Source organism: Lampetra fluviatilis, chromosome 23 (genome assembly GCF_964198595.1).
Source record: "Lampetra fluviatilis chromosome 23, kcLamFluv1.1, whole genome shotgun sequence".
Lineage (NCBI taxonomy): Eukaryota > Metazoa > Chordata > Hyperoartia > Petromyzontiformes > Petromyzontidae > Lampetra > Lampetra fluviatilis.
Window position 1 is genome coordinate 6866135 of NC_136297.1, and position 22813 is coordinate 6888947.

General features: G+C 50.4%; 1 protein-coding gene across 2 annotated transcripts; it reads left to right on the forward strand.

Annotated features, from left to right (window-relative positions):
- The first annotated feature begins 293 nt into the window (after window positions 1-293).
- LOC144940668 (neuronal acetylcholine receptor subunit alpha-2-like) lies at window positions 294-15632 on the forward strand. Of its 2 annotated transcripts, none has more exons than XM_078866953.1 (6): window positions 294-689; window positions 6174-6328; window positions 7550-7594; window positions 8447-8556; window positions 10781-12173; window positions 14522-15632. In XM_078866953.1, the coding sequence occupies exons 1-6, from the start codon at window positions 596-598 to the stop codon at window positions 14645-14647; spliced, it is 1923 nt and encodes a 640-aa protein (XP_078723079.1). In that variant the 5' UTR covers window positions 294-595; the 3' UTR covers window positions 14648-15632. The 2 variants fall into 2 exon arrangements, with proteins under 2 accessions (XP_078723079.1, XP_078723080.1); XM_078866954.1 differs by having other exon boundaries at window positions 508-689; window positions 6174-6240.
- Window positions 15633-22813: the final 7181 nt, after the last annotated feature.

Here is a 22813-nt window from a genome sequence, read left to right on the forward strand (position 1 = left end):
GCCGCCTTTGTTTCCCCTGTGGTGATAATTACTGTACACCGCACCAGGTACTCATTTGAGGCTGAGTTGACCTAGGGGAGGCCCAGGACCGGTTCAGATAATCGTCACCGGTGTTGGTGGCCGTGAGCGGGAATCGAACTCGGGTTCCCCGGGGATCGTAGCGCAGCGTAGCGCTAACCTTTACACTACCGCCACCCGCATATCCCCACCCCCCCACACGTGTAACACACACACATACACACGTGTATGTGTGTGTTACACACACACATACACGTGCGTGTGTGCGCGCATATAAATCTCTGCTCGCGCCGTGAGCCGCCGGCAGTCAACAGTTTGCGATGTTCCTCCTCCACTGAGCAGCAGCTGCAGATGCAGCAGCTGCAGCAGCAGTAGCAGCAGTCCCCTACGCTCATGCCGGATCCCCGCCTATCCCTGCCGACAGGGGTCCGGGTGATGGAGAACGGACGAGTGTTGGAGGGGGTGGAGTGGAGGCGGCGGGGGCTGTGAATCCAGCGGCACAGGCGGAGGAGAGCGGGGCGCGTGTGCATCCCGGGGACTTGTTTGAGCGGAGATTTTGGGGAGAGATTTCCTCATCATGATGATGGGCGGCTCGGATTTGCTGCGGGTCATGGTGATGACGACGATGGTGGTGGTGGCGCTGATGGTGGTGATGGTGCCGGAGACACGCGGTAAGGCGATGTGCGCGTGGACATGTACATACGTGCGCATCAATATACAGACACCAACATTTGTAGACACTTCTAAGACAAACGACGAACGATCCACCGGTTATAGCCTTTGCAGACTGATTAGGACGAGTGCCGTTAGCGAGCACCTATGAAGGCGACTTCTAATGCAAAGACAACGGATCCCCCCCCACACCCCCCGTGTAGCCTCTAAAAGGGCTGCAGGGGCAAGTGCCGTTAGCGAGCACATCTGAATGCCGGCACGGTACACGAGGGGGTGGGGTGGCCAGCACCACGCCCGACCGCCTTTGTCTCCCTTAAGGCCAAACACGCGGTGTTTATTGGCGGACGTGCTTTATATTTTACTTTTATTAATTTTAATTTTAATTTTTTACCTACGTGACTTTACGGAAAAAAACCTAAGAATATGAATCCTTGCAGTCACGAAAGCTTCAAATCTAGAACGTGCTTGAGTTTGTTGTTAATTGTGCTCGCGCGCCAATGCATACAGCAGCAGCGGCAGCAGCAGCAGCGCCGTTGATTGAACGCTGACGGCCCTGGCTTAAGAATGCGCAACAGATCGAGAATCCTGTCCGGGGATCTTTGAACATTGCGGTAAATGTTGTACCGTAATATGAGACACACGCAATACACACGTGTCATGGGCACATGTACACACAGCTCTGTTCACGTGCATGTGTGCGATTAGATTTAAGTGTGTGCGTGTGTGTGAAAACAGGTGTGTATGGGGAACAGTATATAATAGACGACGTTTCGGGTAATGGCCCCTCTTCATGGCACACACAGAGAGGTCACAGAGATTTAAGTTTATTATCTGAAGACCCCAATGGGAGGCCGAGTTATGTCTTATTATTATTATTATTATCTTAAGACGCCATCGGAGACCTGCGCTGCAGTGGATGTTTCCCTAATGTCCGATCAGAAATACTGGCTCGGGTATTTAATTTCCCGAAACAAAAAACTCCGATCAAAGACCGCTTTTGGTAAAGTCTATTGTGAACACGGTAATACAATTATAATGCTAAATACCAAACGTAAAGACACCGCTGCGGGATATGTAGACGAACAGGACAGGTGGATTTGACGTTCCATCTATGCCCCCCCCACCCCCCCACACACATGAATGGCAATTACATTAAATTTCGATTTAAAGCTTTCGTGACTGCAGAGATTCATCTTCTTGGTTCTTTCGGTAAAGTCACGTAGAAGGGAAATAATATTATGTTTTATTTGTATTATTTTATTATTTCCCTTTTACGTGACTTTACCGAAAGAACCAAGAAGAAGGGCAATTACATTCATAAAGACAGCGTGCGTCTCCCGATGTAAAGTGTGGCGTTAAACACTCATCGTCATTTTCGTTGTCATTCACGTGGACACGAAGCCATTGTGTGCCAATGCCATAAATATAAATATTTGTTTTAAAACAACTCCCACCGGTACCTAAACTGTAAGTGAAATCATCGTTAATCTCCCAGTGCATTTAACCTTGAGAAACAACAACAAAAGGAACAATGAACCTCCTCCATGGGCTTTCACTGGGTTAAATATAGGACGTGGTATTTTGGCAGTGTTACTCGTCTAGAATACAGACCAAACCTACAACAAGGGGTGGCCGGGAGGTTCAGAGGTCAGAGCGCTGAGCTGGACGCAACTGAGATCATGGGTTTGAATCCAGGTTTCAGCTGTAATTATGTATGTGTGTTGAGATTCTTTCGCACCGTACGTAGCCAATCGTGCTAATCGGAGATGATTATCTCAGGCCAGTTTCCAATGGCTGCACGCACACACACAAAAACACACCCCACTACGTTAATCTTGGTTCTGCACTCAGCGTTTGCTAAATTCCGGCTTTGGAAATTAAAAATATGAGATTGACTGATAAGCGACAGATGTCACGCGCTCAGGTGGCAGGGCGAATGGAAAAGGCGGCTGCTCAGCACTGCATCTGCGTGGACCAGAGGTTCCCTTGAAATTGTCTGAGATGTAGCTCTGTAATATCCGCTTCCGCGGGCCGTTCTCGAAACAAGCAGGGTTGAAATGCTTTGCGCGAAAAAAAATATGAATACATTATTAGCCTCTTGACACGAAGCCGATAATGCAATCAGACTACCAGCGGAAGATGGGGGGGGGGGCGGGGGAGGACCCAAAGTGACAACATAGAGACAGGTCTGAGGCTGACTGAGAGACAATATTGGACACTGGCCATTAAGTGCCTCCTAGCTCTTAGCTAACGGAGACCTTTTTGACCTGAGCACGGCCGTCATATTCACCCGGACTTGACTCGGGCAGTCCCGCCCACCGCCAGCATGGGCCAATCAAATTGCTCACTGGCAGTGCCTGTGGGGAGAAGTTATGTCAGGTTAATAGGTTAATCATAAGTTGAGCGGTGGCGCAGTGGTAAGCGCGTGGCGCTGCGAACTCAGCCACCTGAGTTAGATTACCGGGCCCACGGCGAGTGCGACATCAAAAGCCGTCCAGGGCTACCCTCTTCAACCAGCGTGGCGAAGCATGGTCAAACACCTCCGATTAGCACGGTTGGCTACGTACGGTGCGAAAGAAATTCCACATACATCAACATACAACTGACTCGCCCATGTCCGATACGGTGTAAGAACGCCTTCATCCAGCAGTGAATTAACAACGTGCAGTGATAAAAAGCGAAAATGGTAACCCCCCTCCCACCCACTATTCACTAGGTGAAGGTGAAGATGGGGGGGGGGGGGGTCAGAATAAAAACATTATCTCCCTACTCACCTCTGTCGCTATTTTGTAATTCCAGCGATGCACATTCTACATCCATCCCTCTACGGTTCGTAAGCGGCGAGTTACAAAACCACCATTGATTTATCTGCACCGGTTGTGTTGCGGTTGAAATTGGGGTTACAGTTTCTGGGTTAATGTTGAGTACAGTTGTGATGAAACTCCAATTCCCCTGGGCTTATTGTACAGATCTGGGCTAGGTCTCTCGTGGGTGTGTAATTAATTGAGATCTATCCTTTGGTTCTGTCGGTAAAGTCACGTAGATTAAAATATATATTTTTAAGTGAATAAAAATATCACGTTTCGATCGCAACACAAGCGGTCGTCATCAGACTTTACCGAACGAACCACAGAATATGAATTCCTGCAGTCACGAAATTTTAAGTCAAAATTTAATTGAGATCTCCACCCGGTCGCCGTTGGGAGTGTCAGGGATCACATCTGGCCCACAGGTCTCCCGTGGATTGGTAATGAATTACTGTATTCTATGAATGAGACCTGCGAGTCAAGGAATGTATGGGTTCACGCCTGAGTTAGGGTGGGCGCCACGGTGGCGAGATGTTAACTACCTCGCCTGGTATGCAGGAAGTCGTGGGTTCAATTCAGACCCTGACGCCTGCTGTATATTTGGAGTCTGCGTGTTCTCTCTGCCCGTGGTCGCGTGGATATCTTACTCTGGCTACTCAGGTTTTCCCCTCCACATTTAGAACCATGAGTTTCGGGTATTTGGGTGCAATTTATTTCCACACGACGAGCTGCTTCGCTGAGCTATAATTTGTGGCCAGGTCGCTTCTGAAAACAGAGCTGTATAGCTCAATGGTCCTTACCTGGCAAAATAAACAATTGTTTAGTTTAGGGCGAAGTGTTTAACGCGTTTTATATAGAAAATCCCCACGCTCCTTTTGTTAGCAGTGGCGTCAACAACATTATTGTCATAATCATCGCGTGGCGTAGCGTCGTTTAGAATGGGCCCGAGTGCAAGGAATGGAATGGGGCCACCCCCTGTTGGAGTTCTCCTCCCTCTGGGCCCCTCCGGCCAATGGACCCTGGTGCAGTTGCACCGCCTGCGCACTCGATAGCAAGATTCGCCACTCTTCGTTCGGGTTCTCAGCTTGCTCAGGGTTAGGAGCTGTCCGTAGGTTTGTATAAAGCGTCCTATAAATGAGGCCCCAATTCTCCTCCGCTAGGCGGTTGCGGGTTAAGTGCTCAATGGGGTTAAATGTGGACCTCTCGCTCTCATTGTACGGGATCGCATCTGGGTCAGGCGCAGGTCTCCTGTGGGGTTGTAACGAGGAATATGAATGAGACTGTGAGTCCCTTAGGACCTCCAAATGAGTCAGAGTGGCCCAGCGACCAGCCCCCACCATCTCCAAATCCATCCCCCACCACCTCGCTCCCCTGTGCCGGAGGAGCTCAATCAGCCAAAGCCCCCCCCCACATCGCTCCCATCCACCAGCCCCCCGCCCCTAAAAGCCAATTAGTGTGCACCCACACGCACTGCCAGCTTTGTGTCCCACATGCACGTCCTTGTATCTGTGTTGTCCTTGTTGATATGATCGCGTGTGTACCTGTGTGTACGTGTGTGTGTGTGCGCGTAGCGGTGGCGTAGTGGTTAGCGCGCTACGCTACGAACCCGGCGACCCGAGTTCGATGCCCGCTCACGGGCCACCACACCAGTGGCGAATATCTTAACCGGGTCCTGGGTGTCCCCTAGGTCGACTCAGCCTCAATTGCGTACCTGGTTCGATGTGTAGACTTCGTCACGAGGGAGACAAAGGCGGCCGGGCGTGGTGCTGGCACACCCACTCCCATCGTGTGCCGTGCCGGCCTTCATAAATTTTCGCTGAGGGGCCGTCCATAAATGACGTCACGCGACTTTGGACGATTTTTGACCCCCCCCCCTCGTCACACGGCGTCACAAAAAGTCAAACCCCCCCCTCAAATATGACGTCACAAAGCTCTGCCCCCCTCCCAAATATAAAACATGCTTAAAATCGCTTTAAACTATTGTCATTGTAGTGCGTATTTAACGTGGCGCTACACTCTGATTTTGTAGGAGAAAACATTTATTAAAAAGTATATTTAATTAAGTAGAACGTATTCTTGGTTCTTTCGGTAAAGTCACGTAGAAGGGAAATAATAAAATAATAAAAATAACATTTTCTTGCTGTGGATTTCACACCTGATGATGATTGCTTGTGTTGCAGTCGAAACGTCGTGAGAATTTTTATTTTTTATATATTTGTTTTATATTTATATTAGTAGTAGAACGTGTTGTCTATATTTATTTAAAGATGCGCATTTTTACGTGACGTCACATTTCTCACCCCCCCCCTCGTCACACATCGTCACAAATGTCTGACCTCCCCCCGCCCCCCTAGGTGCGTGACGTCATTTATGGACGGCCCCAAACAGGACCGGCCCCAATAGTCTGTTGAAAACTCCGCGTGTGATATTTGCATTCGTGCGGCATTCGGAGCGGTGGCGCGAGTGATGAGCGCGCTGCGAGTCGACGGCCAAATTCGGTGAACGAATACTTGAACCGATCCTGGGGCCTTCCCCTAGGTCGGCTCGGCCATAAAAGGAGTTGCGCGCTGCGAAGGATCAGAAGTTGATTTCCCGAAGTAAAGCCCATTGAGATGAGAGGGCCACTCGGTTCGCAGACAACACTAAAGGCGGTGCCGTTGTTGTCACCAACATCAGGTGCGGCGGAGGTGATGGCGAGGAGTATCCACGCGGAGGAGCGGCTGCTGCAGGCGCTACTCACCGGGTACAGCCGCTGGTCTCGGCCCGTGCGCAACAGCACCCACGTGGTGTACGTGCGCTTCGGGCTGTCCGTGGCGCAGCTCATAGACGTGGTGCGCACGCAACACAGACACACACAACACACACACAACACACACGTTCGAGATTTGAAGCTTTCGTGACTGCAAGGATTGATATTCTTAGGTTTTTTCGGTAAAGTCACGTAGGTAAAAAAAAAATTTAAATTGAAATTAATAGAAGTAAAATAAAATAAAAATACAATTTTATTTTAATTTTATTTTAAAGTAAAATGAAATAAAAATATTTTTTTATTTAATTTTACTTTGATTAATTTCAATTTAAAAATTTGTTTTACCTACGTGACTTTACCGAAAAAACCTAAGAATACAACACACACGTGTATATACAAAGACAAAGATCCCCCGTGTAGCCTTAACAGACTGTAGGGGCAAGTGCTGTTAGCGAGCACCGATGAAGGCCGGAACGGTACACGAGGGAGTGTTTTTTGTTTGTTGCGGTTGCACCAGATTCAAGAGCCGAATGGCTCACAGGGCTATACCTAATATATGAACTAGAACAAGGGTGGCCAGCACCACGCCCGACCGCCTTTGTCTCCCCAGTGGCGATGTTTACACACCGCAATGGGTACTCATTTGAGGCCGAGTCGACCTAGGGGATGCCCAGGACCGGTTCAGATAATGGTCACTGGTGTTGGCCGTGAGCGGGAATCGAACCCGGGTCGCTAGGTTCATAGCGCAGCGCGCTAACCGATACACACACGTGTACACACAATACACTTGTATACACACACACAGCACACTTGTATATACACACACACGTCTCTATACACACACACACGTGTATATGCACACACACGTGTATTTGCACACACACGTGTATTTGCACACACACGTGTATTTGCACACACACGTGTCCAAGCGTGTACACACACACACACACAAAGATCAGCATTACTTTTTTACTCACGCGACCCGCCCCCCCCGAAAAAAATCAATTACCAATCATCATATTGGTCGCGAAATCCGTCTGCGTGTTTTTTTTATTTGCCCCCCCCCAATTAGCCGAAATATATAATGAGCATGTCATTTGCATTCATTATAAGTAATCAATTCACACACACACACAGACGCGCACGGCGATTCAATCAATGCACGTGTAGCGAGCTTATTCATTGATTGGAAGTGGTGAATCGTGCCTACACTAAAATGTGTTGTCGTGTTTATTGTTTTTATCGTACGGTGACACCTGTCTGACGAGGAAGACGTGTGAGAGATGTCGCTTTTGTCTCGCAGGATGAAAAGAATCAAATGATGACGACTAACGTGTGGCTAAAGCAGGTAATTGTTCATCAGTCACTGCACGATTGTCGTGGCCGTCGTGGTGTCGTCGTCGTTGTTTTTGTAACATCTCGACGTTACGAATGGGTGGCAGCGATGGTGTTGGGTGTTAACGGTGGTGCTGATGTTGGTGGTGATGTTCGTTATTATGATGATGATGATGTTTGTGTTGATGGTGGTGGTGATGTTGGTGGTGATGTTCGTGGTGTGTATGGTGGTGATGTTGGTGGTGTGTATGGTGATGATGTTGGGGGTGTGTATGGTGCTGATGTTGGTGGTGATGTTCATAATGATGATGATGATGTTTGTGTTGATGGTGGTGATGATGTTGGTGGTAATGTTCGTGGTGTGTATGGTGATGATGTTGGTGGTGATGTCCGTGGTGATGATGTTGGTGGTGATGTCCGTGGTGATGGTGGAGCTGATGTTGGTGGTGATGTTCGTAATTATGATGATGATGATGTTTGTGTTGATGGTGGTGGTGTTGGTGGTGATGCCCGTGTTGATGTTGGTGGTGTGTATGGTGGTGTGTATGGTGGTGATGTTGGTGGTGATGGTGACGGTAGTGCTGATGTCGGGGGTCATGTTCGTAATGATGATGGTAATGTTCGTGTTAACGGTGCTGCTGATGTTTGTGGTGATTTTCGTGGTGTGTATGGTGCTGATGTCGGTGATGATAATGATGGTGATGGTGACGGTGTTGATATCGACGACGATTATGTTGGTGGTGATGTCTGTAGTGTGTATGGCGATGATGTTGGTGGCGTGTATGGTGATGATGATGGTGTTGATGTCGGTGATGATGATGGTGTTGATGTCGGTGATGTTGGTGGTGGTGGTGCCCGACGCTAGGAGTGGCACGACTACAAGCTGCAGTGGGACCCCGCGGACTACGAGAATGTCACATCCATCCGCATCCCGGCGCAGCTGATATGGGTGCCGGACATCGTGCTCTACAACAAGTGCGGCACCACACCGGCACCGCGGGCACGCACAGCAACACCGCACCAAGGGACCGTCCATAAATGACGTCACGCACCTAGGGCGGGGGGGGGGGTCAGACATTTGTGACGATGTGTGACGAGGGGGGGGGGTTGAGAAATGTGATGTTACATCAAAGATGCGCAACTTTAAATAAATATAGACAACACGTTCTACTTAATTAAATAGACTTTTTGAATAAATGTTTTTTCCTACAAAATCAGATTGCAGCGCCACATTAAATACGCACTACAATGACAATCGTTTAAAGCGATTTGAAGCATGTTTTATTGTAGGGGGGGGGCAGAGCTTTGTGACGTCATATTTGAGGAGGGGGGGGTCTGACTTTTTGTGACGCCGCGTGACGAGGGCGGGGGGGGTCAAAATCGTTCAAAATCGCGTGGCGTCATTTATGGACGGCCCCTTAGACATGGAGTGACACGGGGCTGAGACGGAGCCATACGGGGCCACACCACACCACACGGAGCGACAGACAGCCTCGTAGCCACCGCGCACACTCCACGCGCCCAGCCGGACAGGCCCCACGCAGTCACGCAGGGCCACGCCACGACGCACGGAATTACGCAGAAGACGCACGCTGGGATTACTCCGCACGGCATCGTCGGACAGGGGCCCCACGCGCGTTTGTGTCTGTTCGCGTGTGGGGAGCGGTAGTGTAGCGGTCAGCGCTCTGCGCTGCGGACCCGGCGACCCAAGTTCGATTCCCGCTCACGGCCAAACACCGGTGACGATCGTCTGAACCGGTCGACTCGGCCGCAATATGAGTACCTGGTTCGGTGTGCAAACATCGCCACTAGGGAGACAAAGGCGGCCGGGCGTGGTGTTTGTCAACCACCGCCTCGTGTGCTGTGCCGGTCTTCATAAGCGCTCGCTAACAGCACTTGCTCCTACAGCCTGTCAAGGCTACACGGGAGATCTTTGTCTTTATAGCGTGCAGAGTGTCACAAAGGCACCGTGCCGCACAGCGCCCGCTGTGCTGTCGACGCGTCGCCGCCTCGTTGTTCCCATCCGCACCGCGTCACGTCGCACTCCAGCGGGCCAGCCGAGAGCACGGAGCACGCGGAGCCACGCACAGTTCCAGTAGCGCCATCCAGAGTGTGCAGGCGGTGCAACTGCACCGGCGCCTGCGGGGCCCGGTGGGGGGCCAGGCGACCGAACGGGCTCTGCGCGAGAGGAAGAAAATTGAACGGGACCCGTGCCGACCACAATATTCCGCTGACTCCACATCGTCAACCTCCTCCTACCTCTTCCTACCGATCTCCACCAACCTCTACACCCCCCCCCACCATCTATTTTCTCCTATCTCCATTGATATCCACCCACTCACATCTCACCTACCTCCGCGGCTGTCTGTCCCCATCGTGTCCCTGCTGTGTATTTGGATCTTTCTGCCCGTGTCGCCACGTGTCACTGTGTCTGTGCTGCCTTCGTGTCCCTGCTGTGTCTCTCCTGCCGTCCCCACCATGTCCCCGCCGTGTCTCTCTGTGTGTCTCTTCCTCACCGTGTCCTCACTGTGTCTCTCCTGCCGTCCCCACCATGTCCCCGCCGTGTCTCTCTGTGTGTCTCTTCCTCACCGTGTCCTCACTGTGTCTCTCTGTGTGTCTATTCCTCACCGTGTCCTCACCGTGTCCCCGCCGTGTCTCTCCTGTCGTCCCCACCATGTCCCCACTGTGTCTCTCTGTGTGTCTATTCCTCACCGTGTCCTCACCGTGTCTCTCTGTGTGTCTCTCTGCGTGTCTATTCCTCACCGTGTCCCCGCCGTGTCTCTCTGTGTGTCTATTCCTCACCGTGTCCTCACCGTGTCCCCGCCGTGTCTCTCCTGTCGTCCCCACCATGTCGCCGCTGTGTCTCTCTGTGTGTCTCGTCCCCACCATGTCCCCACTGTGTCTCTCTGTGTGTCTATTCCTCACCGTGTCCTCACCGTGTCTCTCTGTGTGTCTCTCTGCGTGTCTATTCCTCACCGTGTCCCCGCCGTGTCTCTCTGTGTGTCTATTCCTCACCGTGTCCTCACCGTGTCTCTCTGTTTGTCTCTCTGCGTGTCTATTCCTCACCGTGTCCTCACCGTGTCTCTCTGCGTGTCTATTCCTCACCGTGTCCTCACCGTGTCTCTCTGTGTGTCTCTTCCTCACCGTGTCCTCACCGTGTGCATCTCTCTCCCCCCCCCCCTCTCTCGGTGTCTCCCAGCGCGGACGGCGACTTCGCCGTGACGCACGTGACCAAGGCGCAGCTGAGGCACACGGGCGACGTGCGCTGGACGCCGCCGTCCATCTACAAGAGCTCCTGCAACATCGACGTCACCTTCTTCCCGTTCGACCAGCAGAACTGCAAGATGAAGTTCGGCTCGTGGACCTACGACAAGGCCAAGATCGACCTGGTGAGCATGCACACGGACGCGGACCTCAAGGACTACTGGGAGAGCGGCGAGTGGGCCATCGTGAAGGCGGTGGCGAGGTACAACACCAAGAAGTACGACTGCTGCCCGCAGGTCTACCCGGACATCACCTACTCGTTCATCATCCGCCGCCTGCCGCTCTTCTACACCATCAACCTCATCGTGCCCTGCCTGCTCATCTCGTGCCTCACCGTGCTCGTCTTCTACCTGCCCTCGGACTGCGGCGAGAAGATCACCCTGTGCATCTCCGTGCTGCTGTCGCTCACCGTCTTCCTGCTGCTCATCACCGAGATCATCCCGTCCACGTCGCTCGTCATCCCGCTCATAGGCGAGTACCTCCTCTTCACCATGATCTTCGTGACGCTCTCCATCGTCATCACGGTGTTCGTGCTCAACGTGCACCACCGCTCGCCGGCCACGCACAAGATGCCGCGCTGGGTGGTCACTCTCTTCCTCGACGTCATCCCGCGCTGGCTGCTCATGTGCCGGCCCGTCCACTCGACCATCGGCAGCGCCGGTGCCGGCGGTGGCGGCGGCGGTCCCGTTGCCACCGCTGTCCCCAATCTGACCGCGCGGAGGTCTTCCAAACACTACTTCCACCAGCAGCAGATGATGCAGCAGCAGCACTGTCAACAGCACCACCAGCACCACCAACAACGTGGTAACGGTCACAGCGGTGGGGATCACCACCTCCATCAGCTGCGGAATCTACAACTCCAGCAGCAGCAACAGACGCAGCATAATCATAATCAGCACCAGCACAACCACCAGCAGCAGCATCATCATCAACAGCAGCAGCAGCAACATCAACAGACGCAGCAAAATCATAATCAGCACCAGCATAACCATCAGCAACAGCAGCAGCAGCATCAACAGCAGCAGCAAGGGGATGACGGCTGCAATCTGGGCTTGGTGCTGGACCTGGACGGACTGCAGATGACGACCGACGACAAGCCCAGGGCGGCGTCGTCCTCGTGCACGTGCAACGGGGTCGGCGCGGCGGCATCGGCGGCGGCGTCAGCGCCAGCGTCGCCAGCTCCTTGGGACCGCTGCGGGGGGGCCAGGGCCCAGGGAGGACTGGGAGAGTGCCTGGATTTCTCCGCGGCACCCGCGACCCTCTGGCAGGCCATGGAGGGCGTGTGCTACGTCGCCGACGAGCTGAGGGCCGGAGATGCCGACTACGCCGTGAGTGGTGGTTGTGGTGGTGGTTAGTGCACTGCGCTACGAGCCCGAGTTCCATTCCTGTTCACGATCAATGACAGTGACGGGGAATGTTTGATCCGGTCCTGAGCCTCCCCTAGGTGATCATCATCATCATGATCTTCATGGTTCTTTCGGTAAAGTCACGTAGAAGGGAAGTAATAAAATAATAAAAATAAAACATAAAAAAATAAAACATAATAAAATATATTATTATATTATTTTATTATGTTTTATTATTTTATTACTTCCCTTCTACGTGACTTTACCGAAAGAACCAAGAAGATGAATTCCTGCAGTCACGAAAGCTTTAAATCGAAAAATCATCATGATCGTTGGTATCAGCATTGCAATCGCCATGATCAGGCATTCTCATTGTCAACAGCATAATCTACATGAACATCATCAGCATTGTCATTATCATTAACATCTGCATCATAATCAACATCACCATCAACGTTGTTGGCATCATCATCATCACCAACAGCAGCAGCAGCATAATCAACATCATCAGTATCAGCATCATCGGAACATCGTTGTGATCACCATTGCCAACAGCATAATTGGGATCAACATCATCAACAACATCACATGCATCAGCACCATCGCTATAATTATCATCATCAAACAACCATCAACGATATCCTAAATTGTTTCGTGAGATGTCATGCTATGAAATACCGTAATTCGTTTTTTCGAATTCAAATATCCAGCAGAGCAGAGATAATTTAAAATCAGCACCGTTTGTCTGATAATGGGAAACCATTCATTGGCCAATTTTTTTATTAAACCGTTCATGGGGAAATATTTTTGTTAATTGTAATCCTCATCAGGCCCCATGGTGTTTGCTGCTGTCTCAAACTCTTATCCATTCTATCTCTCTGGCCTCACTATTGTATGTGCTATGAAAAAGGGTCATTGCCCGAAACGTTGCCTATTATACCCCCCCCCCCCCCCCCCTTTAAGGCCACGGTGTCATTGACGAATATGTTGAGTTTAAATTAAAATGCATTATTTGTACGCGTGCACCACTGCCCATGCAGCAGCACCACCAAATAATTAATCTGATAAACAGCGCCGCCTGCTGATCATCACCACCACCAACACCTCCAAAGACAAAGGTCCCCCGTATAGCCTTGACATACTGTTGGGGAAAGTGCTGTTAGCGAGCACCTCTGCGACAGACACACACCAACGCATGATCCCACCAGCTGAGGTCTTGAGAGAGGTTGAGGCTCAACTAAAAGCTGCCAGATTTCTGGGAGGCTCAACCGGGACTCATGGGGACGTTAAGGTCCATACCCCTTCCGTGAACTCAGTCCACTACTCAGGTCTCCCACGCCTTGGGCCGTATCACGAGTTGAGCGTGAAGCCAGAAGGTCTATCAGGGCGCCGCACGGTGGCTAGGAGATGTTCACTACCTCGCCTGGTATACAGGAAGATCGTGGGTTCGATCCCGATCCTGACGGCTGCACATTTGACGCCTACATATACACACGGCCATGGGCACACGCGCCCGTGTGTAATGAGACGTTCTGTTCTTAATGACCTACATTGATGATGATGAACACATCCACCAAGAACAACGAAGACTGCCCCCCGTGGTCGCGTAGATTTATATCTGGGTCCTCTCGTTGTTTCCCTGCTATAGATGTCCACATAATCGGCCACTTAGTTGAGCTCTCATTTTGTGGCCAGGTCGCTTCTGAAAAAGAGCTATATAGCTTTTATACTATGAGACCTCCTTTACCAGTGGCAAAATATAGTGATAGGTTTTTACGCTTTCAACTGGTACAAAAACTGACACCTTTATACAAGGCATCATGTTTGCAATAACCACAACACAAGCAGTCATAGTGTAAATGCTTACCCCGGGCTCTCAATACTCTGATAGTGCGCTGTTTTTGAGTTGTACGCCTTTTGGCGTCATCTGGTCCAACACCAAACTTCAAGGACAGTGCATATCATTATCATCATCAGAGTTGTTTCTTTTTGTTTGCATTTTGACTTCTTGTGTTGAGGTTATTGTAAACATGATGCCTTGTATAAAGGTGTCAGATTTTGTACCAGTTAAAAGGGTAAAAACCTATTACTATAAAAAATAGAGTCTATAGATTCCAATTAAACCGGAGGTCAAAGTGTTGATGGGTGGGGAGAGGGGTGGGGGGTGCAAGAGGGTGGGGGCGGGCGGATGGAGGGCATCAGGACAAACTCTCTGACATCGCCTGGAGTAGGACTCTTCCTCGCTCATCATCTTCCCGGGGTGAACGAGGAGCTCTTGTTAGACTTTGGTTCATGTGCCACGCACCTTTCCCTTGCTTCCGCTGGTGCAGGTGAAGGAGGACTGGAAGTACGTCGCCATGGTGATAGACAGGATCTTCCTGTGGGTCTTCGTCCTAGTGTGCATCTTCGGGACGTTTGGTCTCTTCCTGCCCCCCTGGATCGCCGGTATGCTGTGACCCGGACAGCGCTGGACGCGTGACGCCGGGATCTTCCATTCGCCGATTTAGGGGGTGGTGGAGAGAGAGAGAGGGCTGGGATGGGGGATGTGTGTGCGGTATTGATGAACGATGGAAATAGTGTTTTGATGTTTTGAAAGCGTTTAGAAGGTAAATTAATACAACTATTTAACAGGGTTGAACGAACGGAGGTGAAATTGCGAAATTCATAATCGTCGTTATTTCTGACCGCCTGACGTTTAAGGCACATTTGTCATCAAATATCATCATCATTCAGTTGCTGCTTAAACAAATACGACTGCGTAATGGTGTGTGTGTGTGTTTTAAGGTCTCATCACAAATTATATTTATATTGTGGTTAAACGAAGATGGTCGCGTGACGTTACGCAGATATATCCGTTGTGTTCGTTAAATTGCCACGCATCATTGCACACACAGCGCGTGTATGTATTTACTTATTGATTACAATGTATTATGCACTGTGTGTGTATATATACACATACTGGATGTTTATAGCACGCCATCTATACTCGTGTGCAATGGACGATGTGTACAATGTTACACAAACACACACAGATACATAAACACACACAGGTACACAAACACAAAGATCCCCCGTGTAGCCTCTAACAGGTCTTCAACAGACTTTTGGAGCAAGTGCTCTTGGCGAGGACCTATGAAGGCACAGGAGAGGGGGTGAGTGATGTGGCTAACACCACGCCCGGTCGTCTTTGTTTCCCCAGTGCTGATGTTTACACATTGCACCCAGGTACTAATTTAAGGCCGAGTCGATCTAGGGGAGGCCCGTAATAGGTCCAAATATTCGCTACCACTGTTATTGGTCGTTGGCGGTAATCAAATTCGGATCGCCCGGTTCGTAGCGCAGTGCGCTAACCGCTGCGCCACCGCTCCCCATAATGCCACACACACACACTGACACTGTTACACACACTCAAAGGCGTTGTTGTTTGAAATAAACCATGGTTCCTCTCGTCTGAGTCAGCTCCTTATTCGCAGGAACTCCCCTGCAGTCGGCAGTCCTGCATTACAGTCCATATATACTGCATTTACAACGCAATGATCTGCTTGCGTATGGCAAGATGGTTCAGGAACTGAATGCCCATGACGAGGCCTGCTGCTGCTGGCCGCAACAAGACGACTTCAACAGAGAGAGAGAGAGTTCGTGTCGTTTTGCTGTTCCTCCGCTGAAGGAGCGCAGACGACAGTCGCTATACCATACGGTCCATCATTTGTGATGCATAGCCACGATCGCCACCCATGAGACTTGTCTTCTGTGTATCGAGATGGGTCCCTATCTCTATGAGTCTCTATGATTTTTCGATTTGAAGCTTTCGTGACTGCAGGGATTCATCTTCTTGGTTCTTTCGGTAAAGTCACGTAGAAGGGAAATAATAAAATAATACATAATAATAAATGTTTTTTATTATGTTTTATTTTTATTATTTTATTATTTCTCTTCTACGTGACTTTACCGAAAGAACCAAGAAGATGAGTCTCTATGAGTCTAGTATCTGTATGGGCCTCTATGAGTTTACTATATATCGTCCATAGTTTGGGTTGCATAGCCACACTCGCACCTCTCTGTGGCTTGTGCATTTAAAGTTTAATTTGTGAAGGAGATATGCGCAGCGGCCTGTTGACGATGACCTGGTGATGCGATTGATGTCACGGCCAGTGTTTTCGATGAGAAGGGGGAGGAATATAGTAATAGGTTTTTACCCTTTCAACTGGTACAAAACTGACACCTTTATACAAGGCATCATGTTTGCAATAACCACAACACAAGCAGTCAAAATGCAAACAAAAAGAAACAACTCTGATGATGATAATGATATGCACTGTCCTTGAAGTTGATTGGTCCACACCCGAGACAGCTTTTGCAAACATGATGCCTTGTATAAAGGTGTCAGTTTTTGTACCAGTTGAAAGGGTAAAAACCTATTACTATATTTTGCCACTGGTAAAGGAGATGTCTCAAAGGGGGGAGGAATCTCAAACGCACGATGAGACCCCATCATCAACCGAGACCTCGGCAATGTCCCTCGCCGTCGACTCGAGTCCCGATCCTCCTCGTGGGATCGTGCTGCTGTCACCATCCTAGAACCAGATTTGAAGCTTTCGTGACTGCAATGATTCATATTCTTAGGTTTTTTTCGGTAAAGTCACGTAGGTATTTTACTTTTTTAATGTTTTTACCTACGTGATTTTACCGAAAAAAACCTAAGAATATCCGAGAACCACACGCAGGTCCGCGTTGGACGCTGGCGAACAGTGTGGAACAGCATACTCTTAGTTTTTTCGGTAAAGTCACGTAGGTAAAAATTAAAATTAATAAAAATAAAAATCACGACGTTTCGGAGGCAACACAAGCTTCCGTCTTCAGGTGAAACCGTCACAGCAAAATGACGGTTTCACCTGAAGACGGAAGCTTGTGTTGCCTCCGAAACGTCGTGATTTTTATTCTTTTATTTTTATTAATTTTTATTTCATTTTTTACCTACGTGACTTTACCGAAAAAACTAAGAGTATGAATCCTTGCAGTTACGAAAGCTTCAAATCAAGCGTGGAACATCGCAGACGTCCAGAAGCAACATCTTCATCGAGACCCCAAACATCACCGCACCTCCTGGCTTTCACATTCCTCCTCGAAGACACAGGCGGTGTCGCCATCAACGGCATCTGAACTTCAACAGACACGCGCCACAGTCGTGCGACGATGGGCCACGCAACCCAGAACTGTGGATCGCGGAGTAAACCACCGGTAGTCTGCGCTTCTACGACGGAGGAGGAGGAGCAGCAAAACTACACGAAACGAACTCGGCCATTGAAGCCCTCTTGTCGTGACTGGCAGACCTTGACGTTCGCATTTGATCTCCTGGACGTATCACTGCCACGACGCGCAAAGAGTGTTATACTGGTAGGAACCACCTGGTTCCACCAGCCCACAGGGGATTATTGTGTCCGTCCGTCGTGCATCCAAAAATGGGAGAGGTGGGGCTGGGTGGAGAGGGGAGGGTGGGGAGGGGTTGGGTGAGGAGGGGCTGGGTGGGGAGGGGCTGGGTGGGGAGGTGCTGGTCACCCCGTGGTGCCCTTATAAAACTCAACGTTTCATCTACTCACGCCGGCTTGTGCCCGCCCTCACAGTCGGGCATATTTGCGGAATACACCACGCCGCCGTTGACCCTGGCCATTGACCGAGCAACCAAACGTTTCTACCAGCTCCCTCCGCAGGAATGTGTTTATAATTAAGGGACCCGGAGGCAATCTGTGAGGCTCGTGACGCGTGTGTCCGGGTTGGCTACAGGACGCCGTGGGGGGTTGATCCTCATGGCGGTACCCCGGGGTACCAAATAATACGAAATGGCCGAAACAATAAAATATTTTATTTCTGGGACACTCCACGATGTCGAAACGCAGCGAGGACGATTGCGCCGAAACCCTGAACGCTCGCGGTACGCACCGTGGTGGTGCCTCGTGTACAGCTCGTCGAGATGAGTCGATTGCCGCATCGCCGACCATCAACAGACTAACAATGACTGCATCACGGACATTATGCGAGAGCCGGGTGACTATGCCACCCCGGGGTACCGCCATAAGGTTAATTTGTTAGACACCACCCACCGCGTAGGTGTTGGCCTCTGTGTTCTCTGTAGCTCTCCCAAGTGTTTTCCCGTTGTAGCGCGTTTTTGCTCCGCTCGATGTCCGACGTTCCGCTCCACGCTTCCTTCCACGTGTCGGCAGCTCCTTCCGGGAAATGAACAGCGGCTCCCGCGACGTCCAACGTTTCGCTCCCCACGTCCCTGGAGCCTATTTGAGGAGCCGAATTGGATCGAAATTTCAGTTGCCGAAAAAGCTCGGGGGCAGGTCGAGCGAAGCATCGGACGTGGTGCCGATTCGCATGTCGCAGAGGGTGGCACCAGTGGTGGACTTTGCCTCCGAGCTGCATGGTTTGCGTGGAATCATCTGTAAAGGCAGGAAGCCATCATTCGCTCCCATTGCACACAAAGTGCTCGCCACAAATGAACCACAATACCTTGCTGATCTCGCCACGGAGCATAAACTATCACCACGCAACAGCAGCGGCTTTTGGCTGATCATCGAACAAAGACGGTCACTGCCTCGCGCGCCTCTAGACGCGTTTCTGCGGCCGTCTGGAACGTTCTTCCTTCCGACATTAGGAAGCCACTGGAGCTATGCACTTTTTAAAATCTGTATTGAAAACTAATTTCGTTAGAACTGCTTTGTTATTTCTAGATTTGAAGTTTTCGTGACTGTAAGGGTCCATACTCTTTGACTTTTTCGGTAAAGTCACGTAGGTAAAAAAAAAGAGAGAAAATAAATTAAATCACGACGTTTCGGAAGCAACACAAGCAACCATCATCAGGTGTTGACTGCTCCAGCAAAATTACTTTTGTTATGTTCATTTTGTTGTCACTCTGGGTGACAGCAGTGCCGGTCCCAGCAGAGGGATAACGAAATGATCGCTGAACATCACGGACCAACCCTCCATGCAGCTGTGAATATGCTACTGCTGCTGCGTGGCTATGTTGTGGGCAGTGCAGAACAATACATTGTTGTATTGCACTACACTCCAATCTATGCTCACACGTCTAATGCTACCCCCCCCATGCTTCATCATCCCGCCACTGGTGGTGAAGTATGGTCCAATAACGACTCGCACCCTGCAGTAGTCGTGGATTGACCAAGGCCCCTTTGTGGATTAGTTCATTATTACCACTCCACCACGGCGCATGTGCACAACTTGATGTATTGTGCGCTCACATTCTGCCAAGTCCGCATGTTCGAGGTCTGGTTCGTGTTAAGGCGTGGAGGCAGGGTAGGGGGGAGATGGGGGGGAGATGGGGGGGGGGGACGGGGGGGACGGGGGGGGGGACGGGGGGGAAAGGGGGGGCGCTTGGGAGGTGGAAGGTGGGGGGTGGGAGACGCAGGATGGGGGGAGACGTGGGGGGGGGGGGGCATGCGGGGTGGGGGGAGACGTGGGGGGGGGGGCATGCGGGGTGGGGGGAGACGTGGGGGGGGGCATGCGGGGTGGGGGGGAGACGTGGAGGGAGGCACGCGGGGTGGGGGGAGACGTGGGGGGGGGGGCACGCAGGGTGGGGGAGAGACGTGCGTGGGGGGGAGACGTGGGGTGGGGGGCACGCGGGGAGGGGGGGAGACGTGGGGGTGGACGGGGGGGGGGCTCTCTGTCTGGCCAAAGGTGTTTACTTTAGCTCACATTACCTCTGCCGTGGGGATCTTGCAAACACGTGTGAACCTGCGCAACGCACACACAAAGGTCCCCGTATAGCCTGCATAGGATGTTGGTGCAAGTGCTCTTAGCGAGCACCTATTAAGGCCAGCAACGGCGCGTGACGGCCATAGCCCTGGAATGAAAACTCTCAATCCAATAAATAAACAACAAAAACCCACTCCATTATCTGTGAGAAAAGTCCCTTGAATTAATTGGACCGTCCTCGTACAGGTAGTCCTCTACTTACGATGGAGATGCGTTACGACGACCCCATCGTAAGTTAAAAATATCATAAGTCGAAGATGGCCTATCGCTATCGCAATCGTAAGATCGAAATATCGTAAGTCGGACCATCGTAACTCGGGGACTATCTGCACATACAACCCTCACAAAGGTCAAAAGGTCAACGGAGATTTCGTGCTCAGACGAGCGGCAGTCTTCTTCTTCGTCCGGCTGGCTGATGTTCATGTAAGAGAGCAACTGCGGTCGTCGAGCCAGATGATTGCGGCGGTGGGAGGCATCGCGGAGTGTGGCGGTGCATCGCTTCTGCGATGATGCCTCCTCCTTCGTATTTGTGAATCGGGCCTTGAGTTGTCTATGTTAGATCTTCCATGGACCTGTGCTGGCTAGCAGCAGTCGCCGCCGCACATCGCCGGAGAGGTTTAAAATGTCCTTTTTGTGCGTCATCATCAAGGATACCCGCTTCTGCCACGGTTTGTTCAGATGCAGTGTAAGAAGGTTGGCCACAAATGAGCATTGAGGCAATCTCACGTTTACAACAGTGGGCCAGTGGTGGAAATTACACATTCCCACGGCAGGAGGCGCGTCTCTTCCTAGGACGACCACAGTTGACCTCCCGACAAAGCGGTAACTATTTTATCGACCCGGATGGATGGTGGGCTGAGTCAATTCCCCCATCCAATCAGGATTTAAACACGCACTCTTTTTACCGATTGTGAGCCGTTCGTTCTACCACTAAACCACATGGCCGGTTTACACCCTTGCACACGTGTTAACAAACACACATCCACCAACTTCATGATTTGTCATGAGCACTTCTTTACATGAAAAATCAAAACAAACGCCCCCCCCCCAAAAAAAAACCCCCATATAGAGCGGTATGATTAAATTTTTAAATCAGAATGTGAATATTGCTTATATCAATTGAGTTGGTAAGCCTGCACACACACAGGCAGATTTCCATTTAGCCAGTGTGTACTGCATGGATATTATACAAAGATCCCCCATATAGCCTTAACAGACTGCAGGGGCAAGTGCTGTTAGCGAGCACCTATGAAGGCCGGAACGGTACACGAGGGGGCGGGTTGGCCAGCACCACGCGCGACCGCCTTTGTCTCCCCAGTAGCAACGTTTACACACCGCACCAGGTACTCATTTGATGCTGAGTCGACCTAGGGGAGGGCCCAGGACCGGTTCAGATAAGCGCAGCGCGCTAACCACTACACTACCGCTCCCCACACACACATACACACACGTGTACCTAATGGAGCACATGCCAAGGCGCTTTACTCCCGGCCTCCCGTGCCTGTAATGACTTCCCTGTGTGTGTGTGGCGTTGAGGGAGCGGCGGCGCAATGGTTAGCGCACCGCGCAACGAACCCGGCCCGCATGGACATCCATTCCCGGTCAGGGCCCACCATAAGTGTCTGGTGCGGTGAGTAAAACATCAGCAGCGGGTGGGGAGACAGCTGGCTAGTGGTGTTCTTAGGTTTTTTCGGTAAAGTCACGTAGGTAAAACATCAAAATTAATCAAAAATAAAATAAAATAAAAATAAAAATCACGACGTTTCGGAGGCATAACAAGTCTCCGTCATCAGGTGGGACCGTCACAGCCTGATGACGGAGACTTGTGTTGCCTCCGAAACGTCGTGATTTTTATTTTTATTTTATTTTTTATTAATTTTGATGTTTTACCTACGTGACTTTACCGAAAAAAACCTAAGAATATTAATCCTTACAGTCACGAAAGCTTCAAATCTAGAATTGGCTAGTGGTGCTTTCCGCACCCACCGCCCTCGCCTTCTCTCAGTAGATGCTCTCTAACAGCGCTTGCTCCAACAGTCTAGACGGGGCATCTTTGGTTTTGTGCAAAGCCGTAATTATAATATATATTGCGGGACCCCCCCCCCCCCTTAATATACTTAAAATGTCCCCCTCCAATATATTGCTATAAAATAATAATAAAAATAATAATAATTGCGATGCTATGTAAATAAATAAAAAAAATTGCTAATCTTTAGCCACAATATCTGGACTTGTCTTCATATAACAATGCAAAGATTTCTGTTTATATGATTGTGGTTATGGTTGTACTTTATGAATCCCTAATCTCCGCCATTACATACAATGAAACAAGAAAAGGTAAAAAAGAAAAAACTGAAATTTAATACAATACACTATTAGACATTATTGTAAAAAATAAATAAAAAGTCTATCCCATGTGTGAGTGAATTTTTTTTATATTTTAGGCAGGAAATTAGTTTTCAAATTTAGATTTTTTTTTTCTGGGGGGGGGACCCCATACCCCCTGGAAGATTTGGTCCCCCCCAATGTTGACTCCATGGCTACGGCCTTGGTTTTGTGTATAATATTCAGCGTAGTCTGTGTGCGAGTGGGGAATGCTGCAACATCGGTGTCGCGTTACACTGCGAGGATTCTTCCGCAAGGCCCGGGACCTGTGAGTGTGCGATCCCTGTCACAAGGACGGAGAGAGGAGAAGCTCACGAACCAATCTCGTCCCAGACCTCTCCACCACCGCCGCACCCCCCATCCACCACCCTCCGCCCTGCCCTGTCCACCGCCACTTAAATAGAAGCCATGCTGCGGGTCTGAGCCCCTGAAACAGCGAGAGTTGAGGCCGGGAGTTTCAAAGT

Bases quoted from the DNA above. Each gene is read 5' to 3' on its own strand.
- LOC144940668 (XM_078866953.1), top strand. From the start codon at position 596: ATGATGATGGGCGGCTCGGATTTGCTGCGGGTCATGGTGATGACGACG. The intron at 690-6,173 runs GTAAGGCGATGT...CACCAACATCAG, and splicing joins GATGGTGCCGGAGACACGCG to GTGCGGCGGAGGTGATGGCG. The intron at 12,174-14,521 runs GTGAGTGGTGGT...CCGCTGGTGCAG, and splicing joins CCGGAGATGCCGACTACGCC to GTGAAGGAGGACTGGAAGTA.